The following is a 17513-nucleotide window of genomic DNA, read 5'->3' on the forward strand; positions in this document are numbered from 1 at the left end:
TTCTATTTGGTCCATGGATGGGACGCTCGATCTACGCTAGAAGCGACACTGTCGCTTGGGAACACTCGGCGCCGGGACATGGAGCCACGTCAGCGAAGATATAACGTCCAGCAACAGTACCAGCAGACACACAAGCTAGTCAACGAGGCACTGCGCGACGCGATCGAAGGGAGAGCAGATCAACACAACGAAGACGTCAGTTCGTATGACATAAAGGATGGAGATCGAGTATGGTTATACCTAGATCAAGTTAAGGAAGGCTACGCTCGCAAGCTCGCGCATATGTGGCATGGTCCATTCAGAGTTGCGGAGACGGTCGATCAATACGCTGTACGGCTGGAAACCGCCGGCGCAGAGTACTGATTATTCCCGATCGTCCATGTGTCAAAGCTAAAGCTGGTGAAGAGCTACCCAGTGCGCCCGACATCTACGCTGACGAACCGCGAAGCAGATCGCGTAGACTTCGACGAAGGCCTGCTGCCCGAGGACAGACAGATCGCAACCGGTTCGAAGCGATGCAGTCGCATGAGGAGTAAGCGGTGGAACATCTGCGGTGGGTTGGCCACTGTCGAGAAGTGAGAGGAAGAAGGATCTGCAGGAAGGCTGCAGATTTCAAGGAGGAGGTGGTACATATGGAGTGCCGTGGGCCTGAATAGGCCGGAAAACCTAGGCAATACATCCTCGAAATTCCGGAAGAATGGAAGAAGATACGGATGGACTAAGTCGGACTAGATCGGACTGGGTCTTCTCGACGAGCGCTGAAACCTACAAGTTGCTATTCAACACATAACGGCAGGACGTAATCAGGAAGAGGAGGGCACGAACTTGCCAGGCAAGCGAGCGATCCCAAGCGCCGGGTGATCCCCTGGTACCTCGCGATAGTGATTGCGCCAGCGATCGGCCACGTCCGTGATGGTCAACGCCTCCAGTAGATCATCAGGATCGGCTCCGTCCTCGATCCCAGGATACCAGGCACCTGCCTCGCCAGGTCGAGGGAAATGCAGGAAGAAGGGATCCAGCAACAGGTCAAGGTCGCAGTAACCTCGGAGCAAGCCGATCAGCACCTGTTGGAGGAACGATTTCCACCGGGCGCCGGCTCTAGATCAACGTTGCTTGCGATCCGTGTAGAAGGCTTCCAGGTACCGACTAGCCCGACGCTTGACGATTCTCACCGGAAAGGCGTGGGTAGAGTCCCAATAAGCCCGAAAGATGCTCATCCTCGTAAGAAGCGTAGATTCGCATCATGTGTCGGAACCAGCCTCGATCGCGGAACGTGAGAGGATCGATCTTGGCAGCAAGGATTTCCCACGGAGCAGACTCGATCAAGTTGCGTACGTTGCTCTCGTCCACTAGATCGTTTCGCCATTCTCCAAGCGGAGGCACGGGGTCGCGAAGAGGGATTTGCCATTCCATCGGCTTGGCAAAATGATGAAACAGCAGATCCGCGTCCATCTCCACGATGTTTGTCTGACGAATATCCTGCGCAGACCAGGGGGCGATATCGTGGCTGCGAAAGCTACGACGATCACGATAACTGGGGATGCACTCCGACCGGGGAAATGTGGTACGCGGTAAATCCGCCAGTTCAATGTCCGATAGTGGACCGGATGGCATTCCGAGCTGGTCCCTACCGCGACTCAACTCCACTGAACCACTGTCGCTTCCTGCGGCATCCGAGTCAAAAACGTGAGTAGAACTGGATTTGCCGGAAGAGGTCTCGCCACCGTCGGAATGGGCGCCCGCATCGAAAGCTGCAGGCGAAGACGAAGCACCCTTGGCGGTCGAATGAGCTGATTCGAGGAAAATGATCAGGAGGGCCAGCGAACGGAGGAGACGATGCCGGCCCTCTCAGACTTCTGACCGACAGCCACTGCAGACAATACTTCGATCGAAGATCTAGACGCATCGCTCTGACTCAGAGCGCCAGCCGGGAAGGGACCTGAAGTTGATCGAGCGGCCTTGGAGACGCGAGCAGACTGGGCTGGAGAATCGGACTCGGAACGTGCTCGTTTGTGGCCCAAAGCAGCAGGGAGAAGAGACGCCATGCTGGACAATCTCTCTTGCGCCTGGTCCCGCTCAGCCCGCAGATCGGTGACCTCCATGAAACGCTCGCCAAGCTGGCCGAGCAATTCATTTCTTTGGACTACCAGACCGTCTCTCTCCTGCTGAAGCGCGGCGAGCGCGAGCTCGAGATCCTGACGGGACCTCTAAGACTTCTCGACTTGGTTAATCCGTTTTTCCAGCCGGGTGATAGTATCGCGAGCCGCTGAGTCACGATCTTCTGTGACACAAGATGCGAATTAGTACGATGTCGACAAAAGTACGTGGATGGTACTCACGGGTGGCGATACGCTCTGCCCCGGCTTGATCACGCTGAGAGATCGCCGCACGGACGCGCTGAGAAGCCTGCAGGAGATCCCGATCCGGTGTCGATACCCGATCCTGCAAACGATCAAGCTCGGCGGAATGTGTGGCGATCGTGTTGTCGGCAACCTTCAAGCGACGCTCATAGTTGTCACGCAAGGTGCGGAAGCGACGAGTCTTACGCTCGATCGTGGCCTCGAGGCGATCTAGTTTCGCTTGAGCAGCCTTGTGAGACGTAGCTGATTCATGAAGCTCCGAAACGGGAGAAGACTGGCGATCACGCGCGACTTGCAAGTCAGATTGGGACCGCGCGAGCTGGGACTCCAGATCTGCTAGGCGGCGAGCTGTATCGGGCGGGCGATCAAACTAAAGGAAGAGGCAGCAGCCAGCTGTGCCTCCAAACTGGAGATCCAATCTTGAAACTCAGACACCGCTTCGTTGTAGCGGAGCTGCAAATCATGATACCGAAGACGGCAAGCTTCGAGCTCGCGGGAGATATCGAGACGCTCCTGCAGCGCACTCAGGCACTCGGCGAGCTCCGTCCGAGTGGATTTCAGCTGGTGATGGACCACTTCGTACTTGCGCTGGCAAAAGAGCACGAAGGGCGACGCAGCCTCAGCCGCGTCAACAAGCTGACGATCCAGGTCCTCCGCGCGACGTCGTGTAGCCAGAAACTTGCGGCGCAGAACCTCGTGATCCGAGCGAAGCTCGCGCAGTGCCTCGGTCTGGTCGATGGCCTGCTGCAACGCGCTCAACGAGGCCCGCACACCAGCAAGGTCTAGCGAAGGATCCGCCAACTCGACGGTCGACACGGTGATTGGGCCTCCACGCGCGGCAGAGCGAGGAGAAGAGCAAGGCGAAGACGTGAGGTCGACGAAAGCGCTGCTATCTTCGGGGGATGTGAATTAGCGACGTGGCTGTGCTAACACCGAAGGCGAGCGACGACGAAGGCGAGAGGCTGCTGTGAGAGGCGAAGATCAGTGAGTGAAGCCCGACAGTTGGTGTTGTGGACTCTCACTCAGAGGACGATTGTGGTGAAGTGACAGTTGGCTTCTGGGAACAAAAGGCTGATTGATGGGATGTGACTCGATCCAGTTCTGAGACTCATGGTCGACGACGGCGCATCAGTGGTTACGTCATCATCCGTGAAGATTACGTAATCAGCGGAGTGGATCGACATGGTGCAATCATTTAGACACGCGATCTACCTCCAAGGATTCGATCTACGGTGGACACATGAAACGTTTGGCGTGAACCCGGGTTCCCATCCTGCCCCGCCAGCTGGGAAAAGTACCGGTAATACCCTTCTACAGTAGGAAAATTTTTATTGGAGTTACGGGTATCATGGTATAAAAAGTATAAGCAAATGAATCTCAAGTGCTTTGTCCAAAGCCACCTACAGGCCGGTTGTTAGCTGGAAGAAGGCTTTTGTGCCGTACTAAAAAACTGTAGAATGGAAGGTTGGTTAGGTTTCAAGGTGGTCTTCTTCTTCTTTGGTCAGCCTGGCTTGCGCTTCGACTGGAACTTGGGCGTCCTTTCGGCGTCACTAGCTGCAGCCCCCAAATCAGGAGCGTCAATGATGGAATCAGGTACTGCCGGGTAGTCGGTAAGGTGTTGTTGCGGGATCGAAAAATATTTTGCCGATAAGGACTTCATCTTTTTGTCCGACAGATCTTGCGCTGGCTTGCGAGGTAGGTGCACACTGTGGATTGAAGCTTCCAATATAGTTTGGACCAAAAAGCTCCGTGATAAATGCCTTACGAACAGTTTCGATGCTCGTACATTTGACCATATTAAACGTGATAACCTCGTCATTTGGAGTTTGCACCGTTTTTCGAGCTGTACAGATACCTTGGTCTATTTCAAAGAGGTAATTGGAGGTGTAACCCGCTGGAGGTACAGTAATGTACTTGTGAAATACAGTTCCCCATTGCTCGAAAAACGGGTAGGTAGCAACACGACGTTTTCAGATTGGCTCCACTCCTTACCACCATACCCAGTGTCCCACGAATCCCAGTCCGCACGTAGCTGTTTGGCGGTCTCCAGTCCAAGTTTAGCGACTGCTCGTAGATACGCGGCCTCATCTCGATCATGCACTTTCCTGGGACTTCGCGGGGGTATGGTCGTTTGTGAGCCTCCACTTCGGCGTGGGGCCATTGTTAGTGCTCGCTTCGTCCAAGTGGAAGATGAAAACTCTGCAACCACCTACATTCGAATAAAAATAAATAATCCGGATTTTTTTCAGTTTTATTTGGGGGAACCCGGGTTCCCGCCAACCGTTTCACATCAACTGATTTGTACCCATGGTAAGTACCACGCGACCAGGCTACAGAAGGGATAGAAAGGGCATCTATAGGATGGGCAGAAGGTATTGGACCGCTAGAACTTAAGGGAATAACAGAGTGGAACTTACCTTATCAGGAACAAGTGTCTTCGGTTCAAGGTTGGGAAGCTGTAGCGGGAAGTATATTGGCCCATACAGTTATCAAGTTAATTTTACCAAGGACACGTGTCAGTCGCCGGAGTTTGCAGCTTGGCCGGTCGATCGTCTCCACTCTCGCCCTCAACTTCCCCCGCTATAGGAAGCGGTCAAGCCTCGCAAGTAAAGGAACAAGGAACCCCCCGCAAAGGAACAACCACACCCCAAGTCGATCAACATCGACGACCTACGTGGCGCGTAGCCTGAAGAGTATCCACGCTACGCAACCCCACCATCCTGCGTCCCGCCAAGACGGAACCAACCCAGGCCAAGCTTCCCATCAAGTCCACCAGAGGAGTGTAACCAGCCCCGCCGATGGGTACACAACGTGAGCCCTCAGCAACCCCACGGTTATCGGAGTACCCCCTCCGTTAGTCAGCAGTCCAGGGCACTGTGTGTCAGAGTGGATCGCAACGTGATTTGCGACCCCACTCCACCACAGCCACATTCAAGTTGCTCAAGCTACGAACACTCAGGTGAAAATCCCTACATCATACGGGCTACAAGATCGGAAATAGATGAACCCAGATTGACCCAGTCAGAAGCCAGTGGTTTGATTTCGATCCAGTTAAGAGCGATCCTGTGGGACGTTCTTGTCCGGCATTGAGAGCTGGCCGTTCCTAACCGGATCGCGACCTGCTCATAGAGCGCAACGGATGAAAAATACTATAAAAACTTATCTTATATTTTCCTCTCTTTGCTATATGCATAGCATTGCAAGCGTAAAAAATAAAGGGACAGACTTAGCATGCTGCATGCGTGTTTTAAACTCCTACTACAGTCGTCTTGCGTTAATACGGCCGACCGATAGAGTGCAGCAGGCAAAACACAACATAAAATAAAGTTTTTTTATCTTGTCTCTTTTGCTCTAGCCGAAGCATGTGACAAACTAAACTGAAAAGTGTAGAATGTTGCTTATAAGTTGTAGCTTCTGGTCATATTCTCCTTTTGGGCGAGCATGGTATCCGGCGGCGATTTCTCGCCACCACGCGGCCCGACAATCCTTTTAAGGGCTCGAAATCGGATCGCATTGGTTACACTGGGTTACAACATCGGAAATATTTGGAGATCAATTGCCCGATCACAAGCCGAGTTTCGGGTTATGATCCCTGTTCGGAGCGGACCTCAGTTGGTGTATCATTAGTGTAAATACAAAATTGATGTGCACCACATGATCAACTTTTCCGCTGCACTTGTAGAAAAGCAGGACATGGGCGAGTCTGTAGTGTTTCCAAGCAATCCGGCGCCACTAGACGGTGCGGCGGCGGACGATATCACGCCGACGTCGCTCCTCCCGCGTCTTCGCAAGAAAGGCTACAAGTTTTCTTGTGCGTGACCGACAGGAGCAGTTAACGAGGCGTTAGATAACGCTCATCGATTGATTTGGTTTGACTGGTTTGGCGCAATTACTGATACGGTGATGCTGTTGTCGTTGTGCGCATTTGCTGCGTAGCCTACGCCCGAGAAGATCACGGGAATGCCCTCTACTGTGTCACGTTCTGTGATGTCCTGCCCATCTACGAGCGCATGTTTGCTGTGGCTGGTGGCAACCGAGTATGCAGCACCTCCAGCTACAACCACCTCGTATACGCTTACTGACTGACTCTTGCTGTTGTGTGCATTTTACAGTTGACGGTGTACGAGTGCCTGGAGAATGGAGGACTAGACGTGATCCAGGTGTATTGCGACGGCGATCAGGAGGAGCAGTATTTTACGGCGGCGTGGACTGTCGACGTACTTACCGGCTCACCACTGCTCGCGGCTGCGGGCTTCCGCGGCCACATTAAGGTGATCAACTGCATCACTCAGTCAGTGGTGATTGTACTGTCTGGACACGGTAACTCAGTCAACGAACTGAAATTCCACCCGGTCGACCCCAGCCTACTGCTCTCGGCTGGCAAGGACGAGTCTATTCGTCTTTGGAACTCGCTCACGGGCGTGTGTGTTGCGATTTTTGCCGGTCACATGGGCCACCGTGACGACGTGCTGAGCCTGGATATCCACTTGAAGGGCTCGTGCTTTGTGTCGTCCGGTATGGACAACACGGTCAAGATTTGGGACTTGGAGGACGAGGTCGTCCAGACAGCCATCAAGAAATCATACACGGAGCCTCGCCCGAAGGACCGTCCGTTTGACACCAAGTTCATTCAGTTCCCAGCGTTCTGCACCAGCAAGGTGCACGCAGATTATGTGGACTGCGTGCGTATGGTGGGCGACTTGATCTTGTCCAAGTCGACGGGCAACAAGGTGATCTTCTGGAAGCCTAACCCGTCGCGAGGGAAGGACGCTGTGATGGTGCTGCGTGAGTATCACTACAAGGATGCGGATCTGTGGTTCATGAAGTTCGGCCTCGATTCGCAACTGGAGGTCATGGCCGTGGGCAACAAGAAGGGCGTTGTAAGCGTCTTTGACCTGGACGCCGAGCAGGAGCGCTCGGTCTGCAAGCTGACACACAACAGCTGCAAGAGCACGGTGCGCCAAGTGTGTTTCAGCAAGAGCGGCCGCACTATCATCACCTGCTCGGACGACGCGACGGTCTGGCGCTGGGATCTGCACTAAGGAAGTCGCTGGAGGTTGCGGGGCTTGGCAAACATGTTCTGTCGATTTATTACCAATACAAGTCGTACCTTTCTGATCAAATGAAAGCAATTTCAAATTCAAAAGCGGGAACTGTACCGTATCGACCCGTTTATTTCCAATACAAAGGCCCAGTTTAAATTTTCAAACCAAGAAAGAAAAAGCGATAATGGGCACCAAGCGGAGCAGGAAGGGAGCCGAGCTGCCCACACGCAGCAGCGGCGTCTCGAGTCTCTCGTACGCGGCAACGGAGTGCCCACCTCCTGCGAAGGTGCCGAGGCCTACTGTTGTCGCTGCACCACCGTCCAGCGCTCGTCGATTCGGGTTTAAAGGGCCGTCGATCTCGCAGCTGCCGACACCCGCCACCAGCGCTACGAGTATCAAGACCAAGCTGGAGAGTAATGTACATGACAGGACGCTGATCGGAGGCAGAGTAGCGGTAGATGCAATGGAGATCGCAGCGCCCATTGATTTGGACGTCCACATACTGGAGACATTCAAGCAGAGCTTCAGTCAGGAGATGATGGCGACGCTTGAGCAGCTGCTGGCGTTCAAACACAAGACCAACAAGTTCGCAGTCAAAGCGCGAAAGGAGGAGCAGATTAACTACATCAAACAGCTCAAGGCCGGCGTGCGTGACATCGTGGCTAAGGTATACAGTGGGTGCTGCATTAAGAATGATTGAGGAGCTTTGATACTGACAAGTTGCTGTTATTGTTGACAGATTCAAGACTTCAGCAAAGAATGCACAGCGATGGATAACAAATTAACTGCTGAGAAGGCGACGCTAGAGCGGAGACTGGCTGTGTTACAGCACTCGGCGAGGAGCAAGGACCAGTCAGACATTGAACTGAGACAGCTACGACATCAGCATGAAATCCTGCAGAAAAGTGTCGCACGAATCCGTGCATCAGAGCAGGAGGTTGTACGCAGCAATGCAGTACTTCGAGATAACGCTGCGAAGCTTGAGATCCAGCTTGAAGAGACTCAGAAAGCGAATGAGCAGTTGAAACTGGATCTGAAGGCACATGAAGCACGAATGACGGACGAGTCTCGGCGGTTTGAGGAGATGAAGCATGAACTGGAACTGTCCTATGAGAAGAAAGGCCACGACGACGATAAACGCAAGCAGGCTGAGATGGAGAAGATGCAGGAGCAGCTTAGCAAGACCCGGGAGGAACTGGTTTTGGTGCAGAAGGATCTGGATAATTACACGGATAAGTCTATCAATGCAGCAAACAACCTTAACGATGAACGGGAACGACGCACGAGGACGGAGATGGAGAAGTGCACTCTCGAGGCGAAGAATCAGGCTTTGGAGACTCGTGTGAGCAGTGCGGAGAAAGAGGTGGCAGAACTGAAGGAAAAGCTGCAACAGAAGGATGGAGAAGTGTCAAATCTCGTCAAGAGTTTGACTGAAATCCAAAAGTTTAACGCGTCTACGAGCACGAAGGTTGAAGCGGACAAGAAGGAGCTGGCGGATAAGGTGGAGCGACTACAAACTACTATTCGCAATCTCGAGCGACAGGAGTCTTCCAGTTCAACTACAGTGCGTGATCTTCGCAATCAGTTGGAGGTATGTAATAATGCTACATGCTGTATGTGTGCTATGGGGTTGCCTTATTAATTGTGAATTGTATGACCTGTAGCTGGAAATCAAAGCCCGAAAGGAGGCTGAGCAGAGCGAGCAGCAAGTTTGCGCTCGAATGAAGGTGTTAGATAGTGATCTGCAAGAGAATTTGCAGAAGGTTGGAGTGGAGGGGGGTGTTCGACAAATGCTCGAGGATCAAGTACGCGAACTTCGGACAGAACATATCGCTGTAAATGCTCAGATGGAAGCGGTGAAAGCAGAGATGAAGCGACTTCAGTCTGCCGGTGTGGACTCCAAGGAGCAGCATAACATGCAAATTGAAATTCTGGAAGAGAGGTTTCGTCAAGAGAGAGAAAACTTCAGGAGTCAGATCGACAGGTTGCAGGAGGAGAAGGTGAGCTTGGAGAGCGAAGTCCAGACGCTGCGGACACGAGCTTCCACGGTTCGAGATGGAGATGTTGAAGAGCTGTGCAAGGTGAAACGCGAGGCCGACATTCTACGTCGGCGTCTAACTGAGTTGACCAACCAGGGGGCCCAATCGATCGCCCAGAAGGATAGTTTGATTCTGGAACTGCAAGAGAAAGTGAAGCAAGGCGACAAGATGAGGAGAGCAATGCACAATACTATCCAGGTAAGGCCGCTGTTCTAGTGCATTGCAAGGTTGATATGATCTAAATGTTTTATTGCCTCTATCCGTAGGAACTGCGTGGAAATGTCCGAGTGTTCGCTAGGACTCGACCGTTCCTGCCCTCGGATCATTGCGACCTGAACACAACGACTCCAGTAATTTCATGCGACTTCGACGGTGAAAGCTTGAAGCTGCGTCGTCCAGGAAAGAACCTTTCCGAGCCTGATACTTTTGCTTTTACGTTCGACAAAGTGTTTCCTCCATCCGCCGGACAAGACGCAGTCTTCGAGCAGGTGTCAGAGTTCGTCCAGTCCTCTCTGGATGGGTACCATGTTTGTCTGTTTTCCTACGGCCAGACTGGCTCCGGGAAAACCCACACGGTAAAGTGTCCTTGTTTGATGATTAATAGGGACTGGCAATAGTTAACATGATATTGTGTTTGATTTAATAGATGCAAGGAAGTGGCAATGGTCAGATGCGGGGTATCATCCCACGAGCCATCGAGATGATTCTCCAAGAGTGTGAGACGTTGAAAGAGCAGGGATGGAACTACGTCACGAAGGTTTCATTCCTGGAAATCTACAACGAAAGTTTGAAGGATTTACTCGCCACAAAGCGCAGCAGCGACGACAGACTCGGCATCAAGAAAGATGCCAAAGGAGGCGTGTATGTTCCAGGACTGACAATGGTGGACGTTACCGCGATAGATCAAGTCGAAGTTCTAATGGAGCGAGCCAGTAGAGCCCGAAGTGTGGCTTGTACAGACATGAACGCGCAGTCGTCACGGTCCCATAGCGTATTCACTCTGCACTTACAAGGAGTGAACGAAAAGGATGGAGTAATGCTGAAGGGTCAGTTGAATCTTGTCGACTTGGCAGGCAGTGAGCGAGCTTCACGATCAAATGTCTCCGGTGATCGATTGAAGGAGACCCAAGCCATTAACAAGAGTCTGAGCTGTTTGGCCGATGTCTTCAATGCTATCGGAAACAAGGCTTCTCACGTAAGTTTTTCAGGTTGAAGGAGGCTCTCATTACGCGACTCGCTCATTTTGTTTGATTTTTTCTGTACTTGTTGTAGATTCCGTTCCGAAATTCCAAGTTGACGTATTTACTCCAGAGCAGCCTTTCGGGGGATGGCAAGACTTTGATGATGGTTAACTTGTCTCCAACACTTGAATCGGCAAGCGAGAGTCTGTGCTCACTGCGGTTTGCTAAGCAAGTGAATCAGTGCGAGCTTGGCAAACCAAAGCGACAGATCAAGTCCAGGAGAGATCGGTCGTGAGCAAGAGCGAAGTGAGTTGTGGTATACTGTAGTTTGTCCTAGAAGTTTTATAAGCGTCACGTGTGTTCGATGCCAATTAATGCCCCATATTTTTATAAAGCACGGCCAAAGTCGTTCGTTTCGTGTGTTTCATTTCGTCTTTTGCATCGCGATGGGGCCAAAGAAGGAGAAGAAAGCCAAGAAGGCCAAAGAGAAGAAAGGTACGCTTGCTTCCGGTGCTCTTTATACACACAAAGCTAATGCTAATCGTCGACAGACGATGGCGCTGAGAATGGTGGTGTACTCACTGCGGAAGAACAGGCGAAGCTTTTCCAGTCCGCGAATCGGTCACTGCAGATGCAACTAGCAGAGCGCCACGAGATCACAGTCAAGACGCTCGAGTCCAAGCGAGAGCTGCAAGAGCGAGTGGCGGACTTGCAAAAAGACTTTGAACGGGAACGAAAGGAGACGTTCGGCATAACGCAGGACATGACACGGCAGTACAAGAGTATGCAGGAGGAACTGCTGAATCGGGTCAACACTCTGGAGAACACCAACACGGAGCTCCGGGACCAACTTGGTACGTCGTTTGAGAGCCTTAGTGAAAAATGCTTTAACAGCTCTCTGATATTGGTATAGAGCTGGCACGAGTCAACTTTGAAGAGATGAAGCACGAGAAGGACCGTATCATCGCCGCCAAGAACCTGGAGATTCAGGAGCTCAAGGCCAAGATGGAAGAGATGGCTCAAGAGTTCGGTGACATGCTCAAGGAGACGCTGGACAAGATGCGAGAGCGCATCGAGATCACTAACACGAGCTTCGAGAGCGACGGTGGCTCGTTGCCCATGATGCGAAGGCTCGAGGAGTTCAACCTTGGATCGCCCACAAAATCCTAACTCAACGATCAAGTTGAAGTGGTCTTCACTTGCTTTTAGTATACTTAGTAACCTCAATAGAAGACCCTCCCGCCCGTGCATTTCAAAGCATGGATAGTCCGCACTGCAATCGACTAACAACATGCCGCCGCCCGAAGTGCGAGGGTCTCAGTCCCATACGCGTGCACCCGCATGGACATCTACGTCCCGCTTTCGATGCGTCTTCACCACGCTCATCTCGCTGTCTGTCGTGAGCGTCCTCGTCGTGTCGTCTCGGATTGGTATCCCCGCTCGCCTCAAGGGTCTTCAGTCGCCGCATATACTCACCACAACAGTGACGGAGAGATCGCAGAGCACAGATTATGATACAGCAGAGGTAAAAGACTCCAGCACCGACAATGTCATGATCCCTCGCCTCATCCACCAGTCGTGGAAGTCCGTTTACCGAATCCCCACGCGATTCCATCCGTGGATGAAGAGCTGGGTGGAATTTCACCCGACATGGACCTACGTCTTCTGGACCGACGCAGACAACCTCCGCTTATTTGAGCTACTCTATCCACAGTACCTACATGTGGCCAAAGCTGTCAGGAAAGTGAGTCTAGCGGATATGGCACGTTATGCGTTGCTGCACCAGGTAGGAGGACTGTACGTCGACGCGGATTTCGAGTGTTTGCAGCCTTTTGACGACTTGCACCGAGAGAATAATCTATTCCTCAGCTCCGAGCCACTTGTGCACTCAGTATTGCTGGAGAAATCCGATTCTGCTGCACTGTGCAACGCTTTGATGGCATCTGCACCAAGGCACCCCTTCTGGCTGAGTGTACTAGACAATATCAAGAAGAAATTCGACCGGGAACGCCTCAAAAGCGATGCGGTGGAGCTCACAGGCCCTCGCATGGTCAAGCAGACGTATTTATCTCCAAATTCAACCTTCAACTTGAAAGGATCGGACATGGTCGTCTTCACGTCCGAGTATTTCTACCCTGAGGTAGCATATTGGAACATCGAGCCCATGAAGACAGCATGTCGACAGCGTCATGATGATGCAGCAAAAGAAGCCTGTGCATGGCTGCAGAGATTCCCGAAAGGCGAGTTCACCAACAAGACCCACGCAACGCACCACTGGCAATGCACGTGGTGTCGAGACGCGCAACTGAACGAATTCGGCGCCCTCAGGGACATCTTCGAGTCACCTCCCATGCGGCCAAACATCACAATGACTGGCATTGAGTTTGTTGTCCTGAAGTGAACGAGTGAGGCCAAGTTCATATACTGCACACTTCAGTAGAATAGAATATTGTATCTTCAATTTTGACGCGTTTAATTTCCAGCCCTCTCATTCGCTTAAAATTTGAGGTGTCTTATAACTGTACAAGAGACAGTCTCTAGGACCAAAGCAGTCAGAAGGCTATTGCAAGCTCTAGCCATCATGTCACCACCGCCTCGCCGCGGTTCAGGCAAAGGCCGCGGACGCGGGGGTCGAGGAGGTGACCGCGATCGCAGTAGTAGCAGCGGCGCAGGCAATGACAGCTCGAGCACGAAGCCTAAGAAGCGTGAGCGAGGCAATAGTGGAAACAAGCGCGGCGGAGGACGTGGGGGCGGTGGGGGGTCGTCCTCTGCTTCGTCGTCGGCCGTTACCACGTCCGCTAGACCCACGCGTGCCGTAACGACGGTGCTGAAGAAGCTGGTAGTGCGCAATATTCCCCCGACGGCTTCGGAGCAGGAAGCACGTGGGCTGCTGCATTCGCATGGGGTGGAGGACGAGTTGATCTGGCGCTTCGTTCCTGGCCGTAAACGCAGCAACAACCGCCCACCGACGCCCGCACGTCTCTACGTGGACATGAAGAAGGAACCAGAGAGGGCGCGCAAGCTCATTGCATCGCTACACGGGCAATTCTTCTACCCAGAGACGAAAGATAAGGACGGGGTCAAACCGCTGGACGTTGAGTTCGCTCCTTTCCAAAAAGTTCCACGCGAGAAGCAGCGCAAAGACGCAAAAGTTGGGACGATCGACCGTGATCCAGAGTACATTGCGTTCCTGGAGGAGCTGGCCAAGCCCAAAGACGTGAGTGGACTGTTGTCTGTTGTTATAAGATCCAGAGAGGGAGAAATAACTGGTATTGTTGCAGAAACTTCCGAGTGCTGAGGCGCTTGTGGATATAGCGGAAGGTGAGACGGTGGAGAAGCCAGTGGCTGCGTTGGTCAAGTATTTGAACGAGCGAAAGATTCACAGTCGCGACAAGGGCAAAGTGCGTTGGTTACTACTTAGTTACGTGTAGGAATGCTATCTAACGTGTTGTGTGATACTACTGCCTTTACAGGGAAAATCTGGTGGCAAGTTGGTTGACAAGAATGGGCGTCGACTGAAGGGAAAGAAGGATGTAAGTTGTCAATCTCATTCCTGGGGCGTTGTATAGGCGCTGATTATGGTGCTTTGAACAGGGAACGAAGCAGAAATCGACGAAAGACAAATCGAAATCTTCAAGGGATCGTCAGAAGAAGAACTCTGGTGACGCGGCTAATGCTCAAGGTAGAAAGAATCCCAAGCGAAAGCTGGTGGCATTGCGAATAATAGTGTACTCATTGTGGACTGTGCTTTAGATCCCAAAAATCGCAAGCAACGTGGAAGAGCATCATCGAAGAAGGAGTCGACGAAGGAATCGAAGACAGAGCCTAATCAGCCTGGAATGTTGCGTATCATGACCACTAAAGCTGCTATCGCGGCTAGCGATTCTTGCCCCGCACCTGCTGCGAAGGTGAACGGAACTACTGCATCTGCTGACACTCTGTCGGAACGCGGGTCTGATAAGCGTGGCCCCAAGCCTGGCAAGAAAAATGCTGGCCGTGGACGCAACAACCCCAAAAAGGGTAAAGATGGTGGTGATGGAGGTGACGGTGAAGGTTCCAGTAAGACCGACGCGAAGTCTCATCCACGTCGTAAAGGAGGAAACAGTGGCAAGAAGGAGCCAGGCAACAAGGGAGAGCGGGTGCGTAGTACTTGTCTTGGCCAGTCCTTTGGTACTGGAGAATTAATGATAATACGTGATTCACAGAAGAAGAAAGTGTTTGCGCCGAAAGACGCCACTGCGCAAGGCACACCTGCCAAGAGTTGATTCTGTATGGTCCGATCCACGCACAGCGAGCTCTTCACTCACTGACAGTGCAAAAGGATACAGCAAAGAATCGTAGCAGCGGAGTGTGAAAAAGCAAGCAGTTGGAAGAAGGCGGTGAGCAGGCCACCATAGTCCGATGACCTATCACAACCGGCGGCAGTGGAAGTAAGCCATGGCATCGAAGTGAGCGACAAGCCAACTGACCGAGCTGTCTATAGATGCTCGCGAGATGACTGGCACGGTTTCATGAACTGCGATTGGGGGGCACTGCGTCACTTACCGCTATTCCGACTGAAGATACATAAGCAGAGCAAGAAGCAAGTCCCTCGACCAGCAAGCAGCAGCCCGTGAAGTGGTGGAACTTATTTTAGGCAGCAAATGCAGCGCTTCGATGGAGGTTGTTACTCTCTGTGCTTCATGGCTTTATAACTTTGTTCTTTTGTTTGTAAGTGAAGATGCAGGCACGAGGAGACCCAGCGATCAAGCTTGTGCTGCTAGGAAATGGGTCCGTGGGCAAATCCAGTCTCATCGCTCGGTTCGTGGACGATGGCTTCGCTCGCGTGTACAAGCAGACCATCGGACTCGATTTCTTCGAGAAGAAGCTGCAGCTACCACGTGACCAACGAATTGTGCTGCAGGTGTGGGATATTGGAGGCCAGACGATCAACAGTAAGATGCTGAGCAAGTATCTCTTCGGTGTGCATGTGGCGCTGTTGTGTTATGATGTGACGGACGCTCAGTCTTTCAGTGACGTCGAGGACTGGCTGCGAGTAGCGCGCGAGAACGGTAGCAAGCAGATGAATCTGTACCTCGTGGGTAACAAGACGGACCTTGTCGCTCATCGCGTCATCTCGAACGAGAAGCATGAGGCTTTCATTCGACAGCATACACTACTCGGTGGTTTCCTTATGTCAGCGCAGAGTGGAGACAATGTCCTGAAGACCGTGTACCGCATCTCGGCAGCTGCAGCGAACATCCCCGTATCCGAGTTCGAGCTCTCCTTCTGCGATAAAGTAGTACGTGCAGTGATACCCGGCGCGAGCAATGGAGAGCAGGGGGACCAGGAGGCTCGTACAGCGATGGCCGATGAAATCGAGGCCGAAGACAGAGCCAACGAAGCGCGAAAGACTCGGAACACGCAACGCTGTTGCCTCATCATGTAAAGAAAATCTGCATATTGAATAGAAAAAATCTTTACAGAAAATCACACTCAGTTCGTAGAATTTCACGCCGCTCTTCCTCAGTTCCGTTGAGGTAGTCAAGTCGCAGTAGTTCGTTATCCCGCAGCTTTTGTACAGCCGCTGTGAATGTGTAGAGTCGAGGTACGATCACTTCAGTCCAGATATCTCGCTCTTGGCTCGTTGAAGACGCTGGAAGACACAGCGGCGCAACACCCAACGACACGCGTGATATTTGGATAGTAGGACGCGGGTCAGCCCCATAGATACATTGAACCAGATCGCCATGTTCGACCCCCAGCATTTTCATGTAAACTGCTAATTGGATGTGGTCGTAGAGTGGTGGAGGGTTCCGGATGCCTCGCATTCGGTTCTTTACTTCTACCACGACGGGAGTTAACTCCCACTCGTCGTCCATTGATATGGTTAACGCATCAGCCACGCCATCCACCATGCCACAGATGGAAAAGTAGCCATCTTCTTCCTTCTCATCCATCAAGTCTACTGTTTCAGCAGTCTCACGAGATCGTCTACGGGGTCTTTTGAGAACCACTGAACGTTGACTCTGTCCAGCCAGCAGCGCATAGTCTACAGGAGCTATTTCTTTGTCTGCAGTCTCTGGTGGACGTGGGAACGTGAGGAAATAGAAATGCTCATTCGTGAGGCGTACTTTGGACCCAGTCTGACGCTCATAAGCCTGCAGAAGCAGTTAACAGTTAGTACGTCAGATCTTCTCCACTCTAGACTGTCGTGTCGCCCACCTCTAGAGCCAGCGACTCGTTGCGAGTGCCGACACTTGTGTGAATCTTCTCGGCCAGCAGCTTACGCGCCTCCTGCGCTTCGACTTTCGCGAGTTTGTTGCTCTTCTGCGCCTCGACCAGCCGCTTGTCCACGCCCGCTAGCAGCCTTTGAGCCGCCTCCACATGTGCAGGTTTTGCTCGACCCTTTGCCCAGCGCAGTGCAGCCCGAAGCTGCGGAGCCGCCGTCGCTCCACTCTTTTGGACAAGCAGCTCCAGTTCTTCGTCCTTGGACACGAGACGCAGTCGCAGCCGGGCCGCGTCGAGCGCCAGCAGCTCCTCTCGGTCTTGGTACACACAGTCAAGTACCTCTTCCGTCACATCACCGAAGTCGTGCAGCCCTGTGACCAGCGCCACTTTGGACGCCGAGAAGCGCAGCTCCACCATGGAAGAATATGCAGAAAATGATTAAAAAATGGCAACGCTTATGCATCCCATTTCATGTAGCCATTGTTTCTCAAGTGTAGCCATATATACTAGTGGCATGGCTACAGTCATGCACCACACTCAATTGAGTTGAGAAAACGTAAGATGCAATCGCCGACGTTATGGGAAAGACTTTTGATTGGATGAAAACAGTTATTTTAACGCTGAGTCGCGCACTAGAAAGTTTACTCTTCATCACGCACTGACGAGTTCCCTGTAGCA

At 52.3% G+C, this 17513-nt stretch overlaps 10 protein-coding genes across 14 annotated transcripts; 7 read left to right on the forward strand and 3 right to left on the reverse strand.

Moving 5' to 3' along the window:
- Positions 1–78: 78 nt before the first annotated feature.
- PPTG_15885 (hypothetical protein) lies at positions 79–579 on the forward strand (the record flags this gene model as incomplete). Its single annotated transcript, XM_008912636.1, has 2 exons — positions 79–315; positions 391–579. 2 exons carry the CDS (start codon positions 79–81, stop codon positions 577–579), a joined length of 426 nt encoding a protein of 141 aa, XP_008910884.1.
- A 224-nt stretch (positions 580–803) lies between these two features.
- PPTG_15886 (hypothetical protein) lies at positions 804–2102 on the reverse strand (the record flags this gene model as incomplete). The annotated part of the gene is made up of 3 exons (XM_008912637.1): positions 804–1096; positions 1173–1790; positions 1862–2102. 3 exons carry the CDS (start codon positions 2100–2102, stop codon positions 804–806), a joined length of 1152 nt encoding a protein of 383 aa, XP_008910885.1.
- A 105-nt stretch (positions 2103–2207) lies between these two features.
- PPTG_15887 (hypothetical protein) lies at positions 2208–4457 on the reverse strand (the record flags this gene model as incomplete). The annotated part of the gene is made up of 5 exons (XM_008912638.1): positions 2208–2281; positions 2340–2730; positions 2796–3249; positions 3765–3802; positions 4353–4457. 5 exons carry the CDS (start codon positions 4455–4457, stop codon positions 2208–2210), a joined length of 1062 nt encoding a protein of 353 aa, XP_008910886.1.
- Positions 4458–5977: 1520 nt separating this feature from the next.
- PPTG_15888 (hypothetical protein) lies at positions 5978–7554 on the forward strand. 3 transcript variants are annotated; one of them, XM_008912639.1, is made up of 3 exons: positions 5978–6171; positions 6297–6397; positions 6473–7554. In XM_008912639.1, the coding sequence occupies exons 1-3, from the start codon at positions 6015–6017 to the stop codon at positions 7400–7402; spliced, it is 1188 nt and encodes a 395-aa protein (XP_008910887.1). In that variant the 5' UTR covers positions 5978–6014; the 3' UTR covers positions 7403–7554. The 3 variants fall into 3 exon arrangements, with proteins under 3 accessions (XP_008910887.1, XP_008910888.1, XP_008910889.1); XM_008912640.1 differs by having other exon boundaries at positions 5978–6099; XM_008912641.1 differs by having other exon boundaries at positions 5978–6397.
- Positions 7555–7567: 13 nt separating this feature from the next.
- PPTG_15889 (hypothetical protein) lies at positions 7568–11028 on the forward strand. Of its 3 annotated transcripts, XM_008912642.1 has the most exons (6): positions 7568–8072; positions 8145–8996; positions 9070–9642; positions 9711–10019; positions 10091–10639; positions 10717–11028. In XM_008912642.1, exons 1-6 carry the CDS (start codon positions 7590–7592, stop codon positions 10918–10920), a joined length of 2970 nt encoding a protein of 989 aa, XP_008910890.1. In that variant the 5' UTR covers positions 7568–7589; the 3' UTR covers positions 10921–11028. The 3 variants fall into 3 exon arrangements, with proteins under 3 accessions (XP_008910890.1, XP_008910892.1, XP_008910891.1); XM_008912644.1 differs by having other exon boundaries at positions 9711–10639; XM_008912643.1 differs by having other exon boundaries at positions 10091–11028.
- Positions 11029–11071: 43 nt separating this feature from the next.
- PPTG_15890 (hypothetical protein) lies at positions 11072–11795 on the forward strand (the record flags this gene model as incomplete). The annotated part of the gene is made up of 3 exons (XM_008912645.1): positions 11072–11120; positions 11177–11479; positions 11539–11795. 3 exons carry the CDS (start codon positions 11072–11074, stop codon positions 11793–11795), a joined length of 609 nt encoding a protein of 202 aa, XP_008910893.1.
- A 3-nt stretch (positions 11796–11798) lies between these two features.
- PPTG_15891 (hypothetical protein) lies at positions 11799–13107 on the forward strand. Its single transcript, XM_008912646.1, has one exon. The coding sequence runs from the start codon at positions 11917–11919 to the stop codon at positions 13024–13026; it is 1110 nt and encodes a 369-aa protein (XP_008910894.1). The 5' UTR covers positions 11799–11916; the 3' UTR covers positions 13027–13107.
- Positions 13108–13206: 99 nt separating this feature from the next.
- On the forward strand, positions 13207–14890 carry PPTG_15892 (hypothetical protein; the record flags this gene model as incomplete). Its single annotated transcript, XM_008912647.1, has 6 exons — positions 13207–13842; positions 13907–14026; positions 14099–14158; positions 14220–14307; positions 14379–14764; positions 14831–14890. 6 exons carry the CDS (start codon positions 13207–13209, stop codon positions 14888–14890), a joined length of 1350 nt encoding a protein of 449 aa, XP_008910895.1.
- A 455-nt stretch (positions 14891–15345) lies between these two features.
- PPTG_15893 (hypothetical protein) lies at positions 15346–16053 on the forward strand (the record flags this gene model as incomplete). The annotated part of the gene is made up of 1 exon (XM_008912648.1): positions 15346–16053. One exon carries the CDS (start codon positions 15346–15348, stop codon positions 16051–16053), a length of 708 nt encoding a protein of 235 aa, XP_008910896.1.
- Positions 15921–17306, reverse strand: PPTG_15894 (hypothetical protein). Its single transcript, XM_008912649.1, has 2 exons — positions 16830–17306; positions 15921–16765 (listed from the first exon to the last, which is right to left on the reverse strand). Exons 1-2 carry the CDS (start codon positions 17250–17252, stop codon positions 16085–16087), a joined length of 1104 nt encoding a protein of 367 aa, XP_008910897.1. The 5' UTR covers positions 17253–17306; the 3' UTR covers positions 15921–16084.
- Positions 17307–17513: the final 207 nt, after the last annotated feature.

This window comes from Phytophthora parasitica (assembly GCF_000247585.1).
Source record: "Phytophthora parasitica INRA-310 unplaced genomic scaffold supercont2.49, whole genome shotgun sequence".
Lineage (NCBI taxonomy): Eukaryota > Oomycota > Peronosporomycetes > Peronosporales > Peronosporaceae > Phytophthora > Phytophthora nicotianae.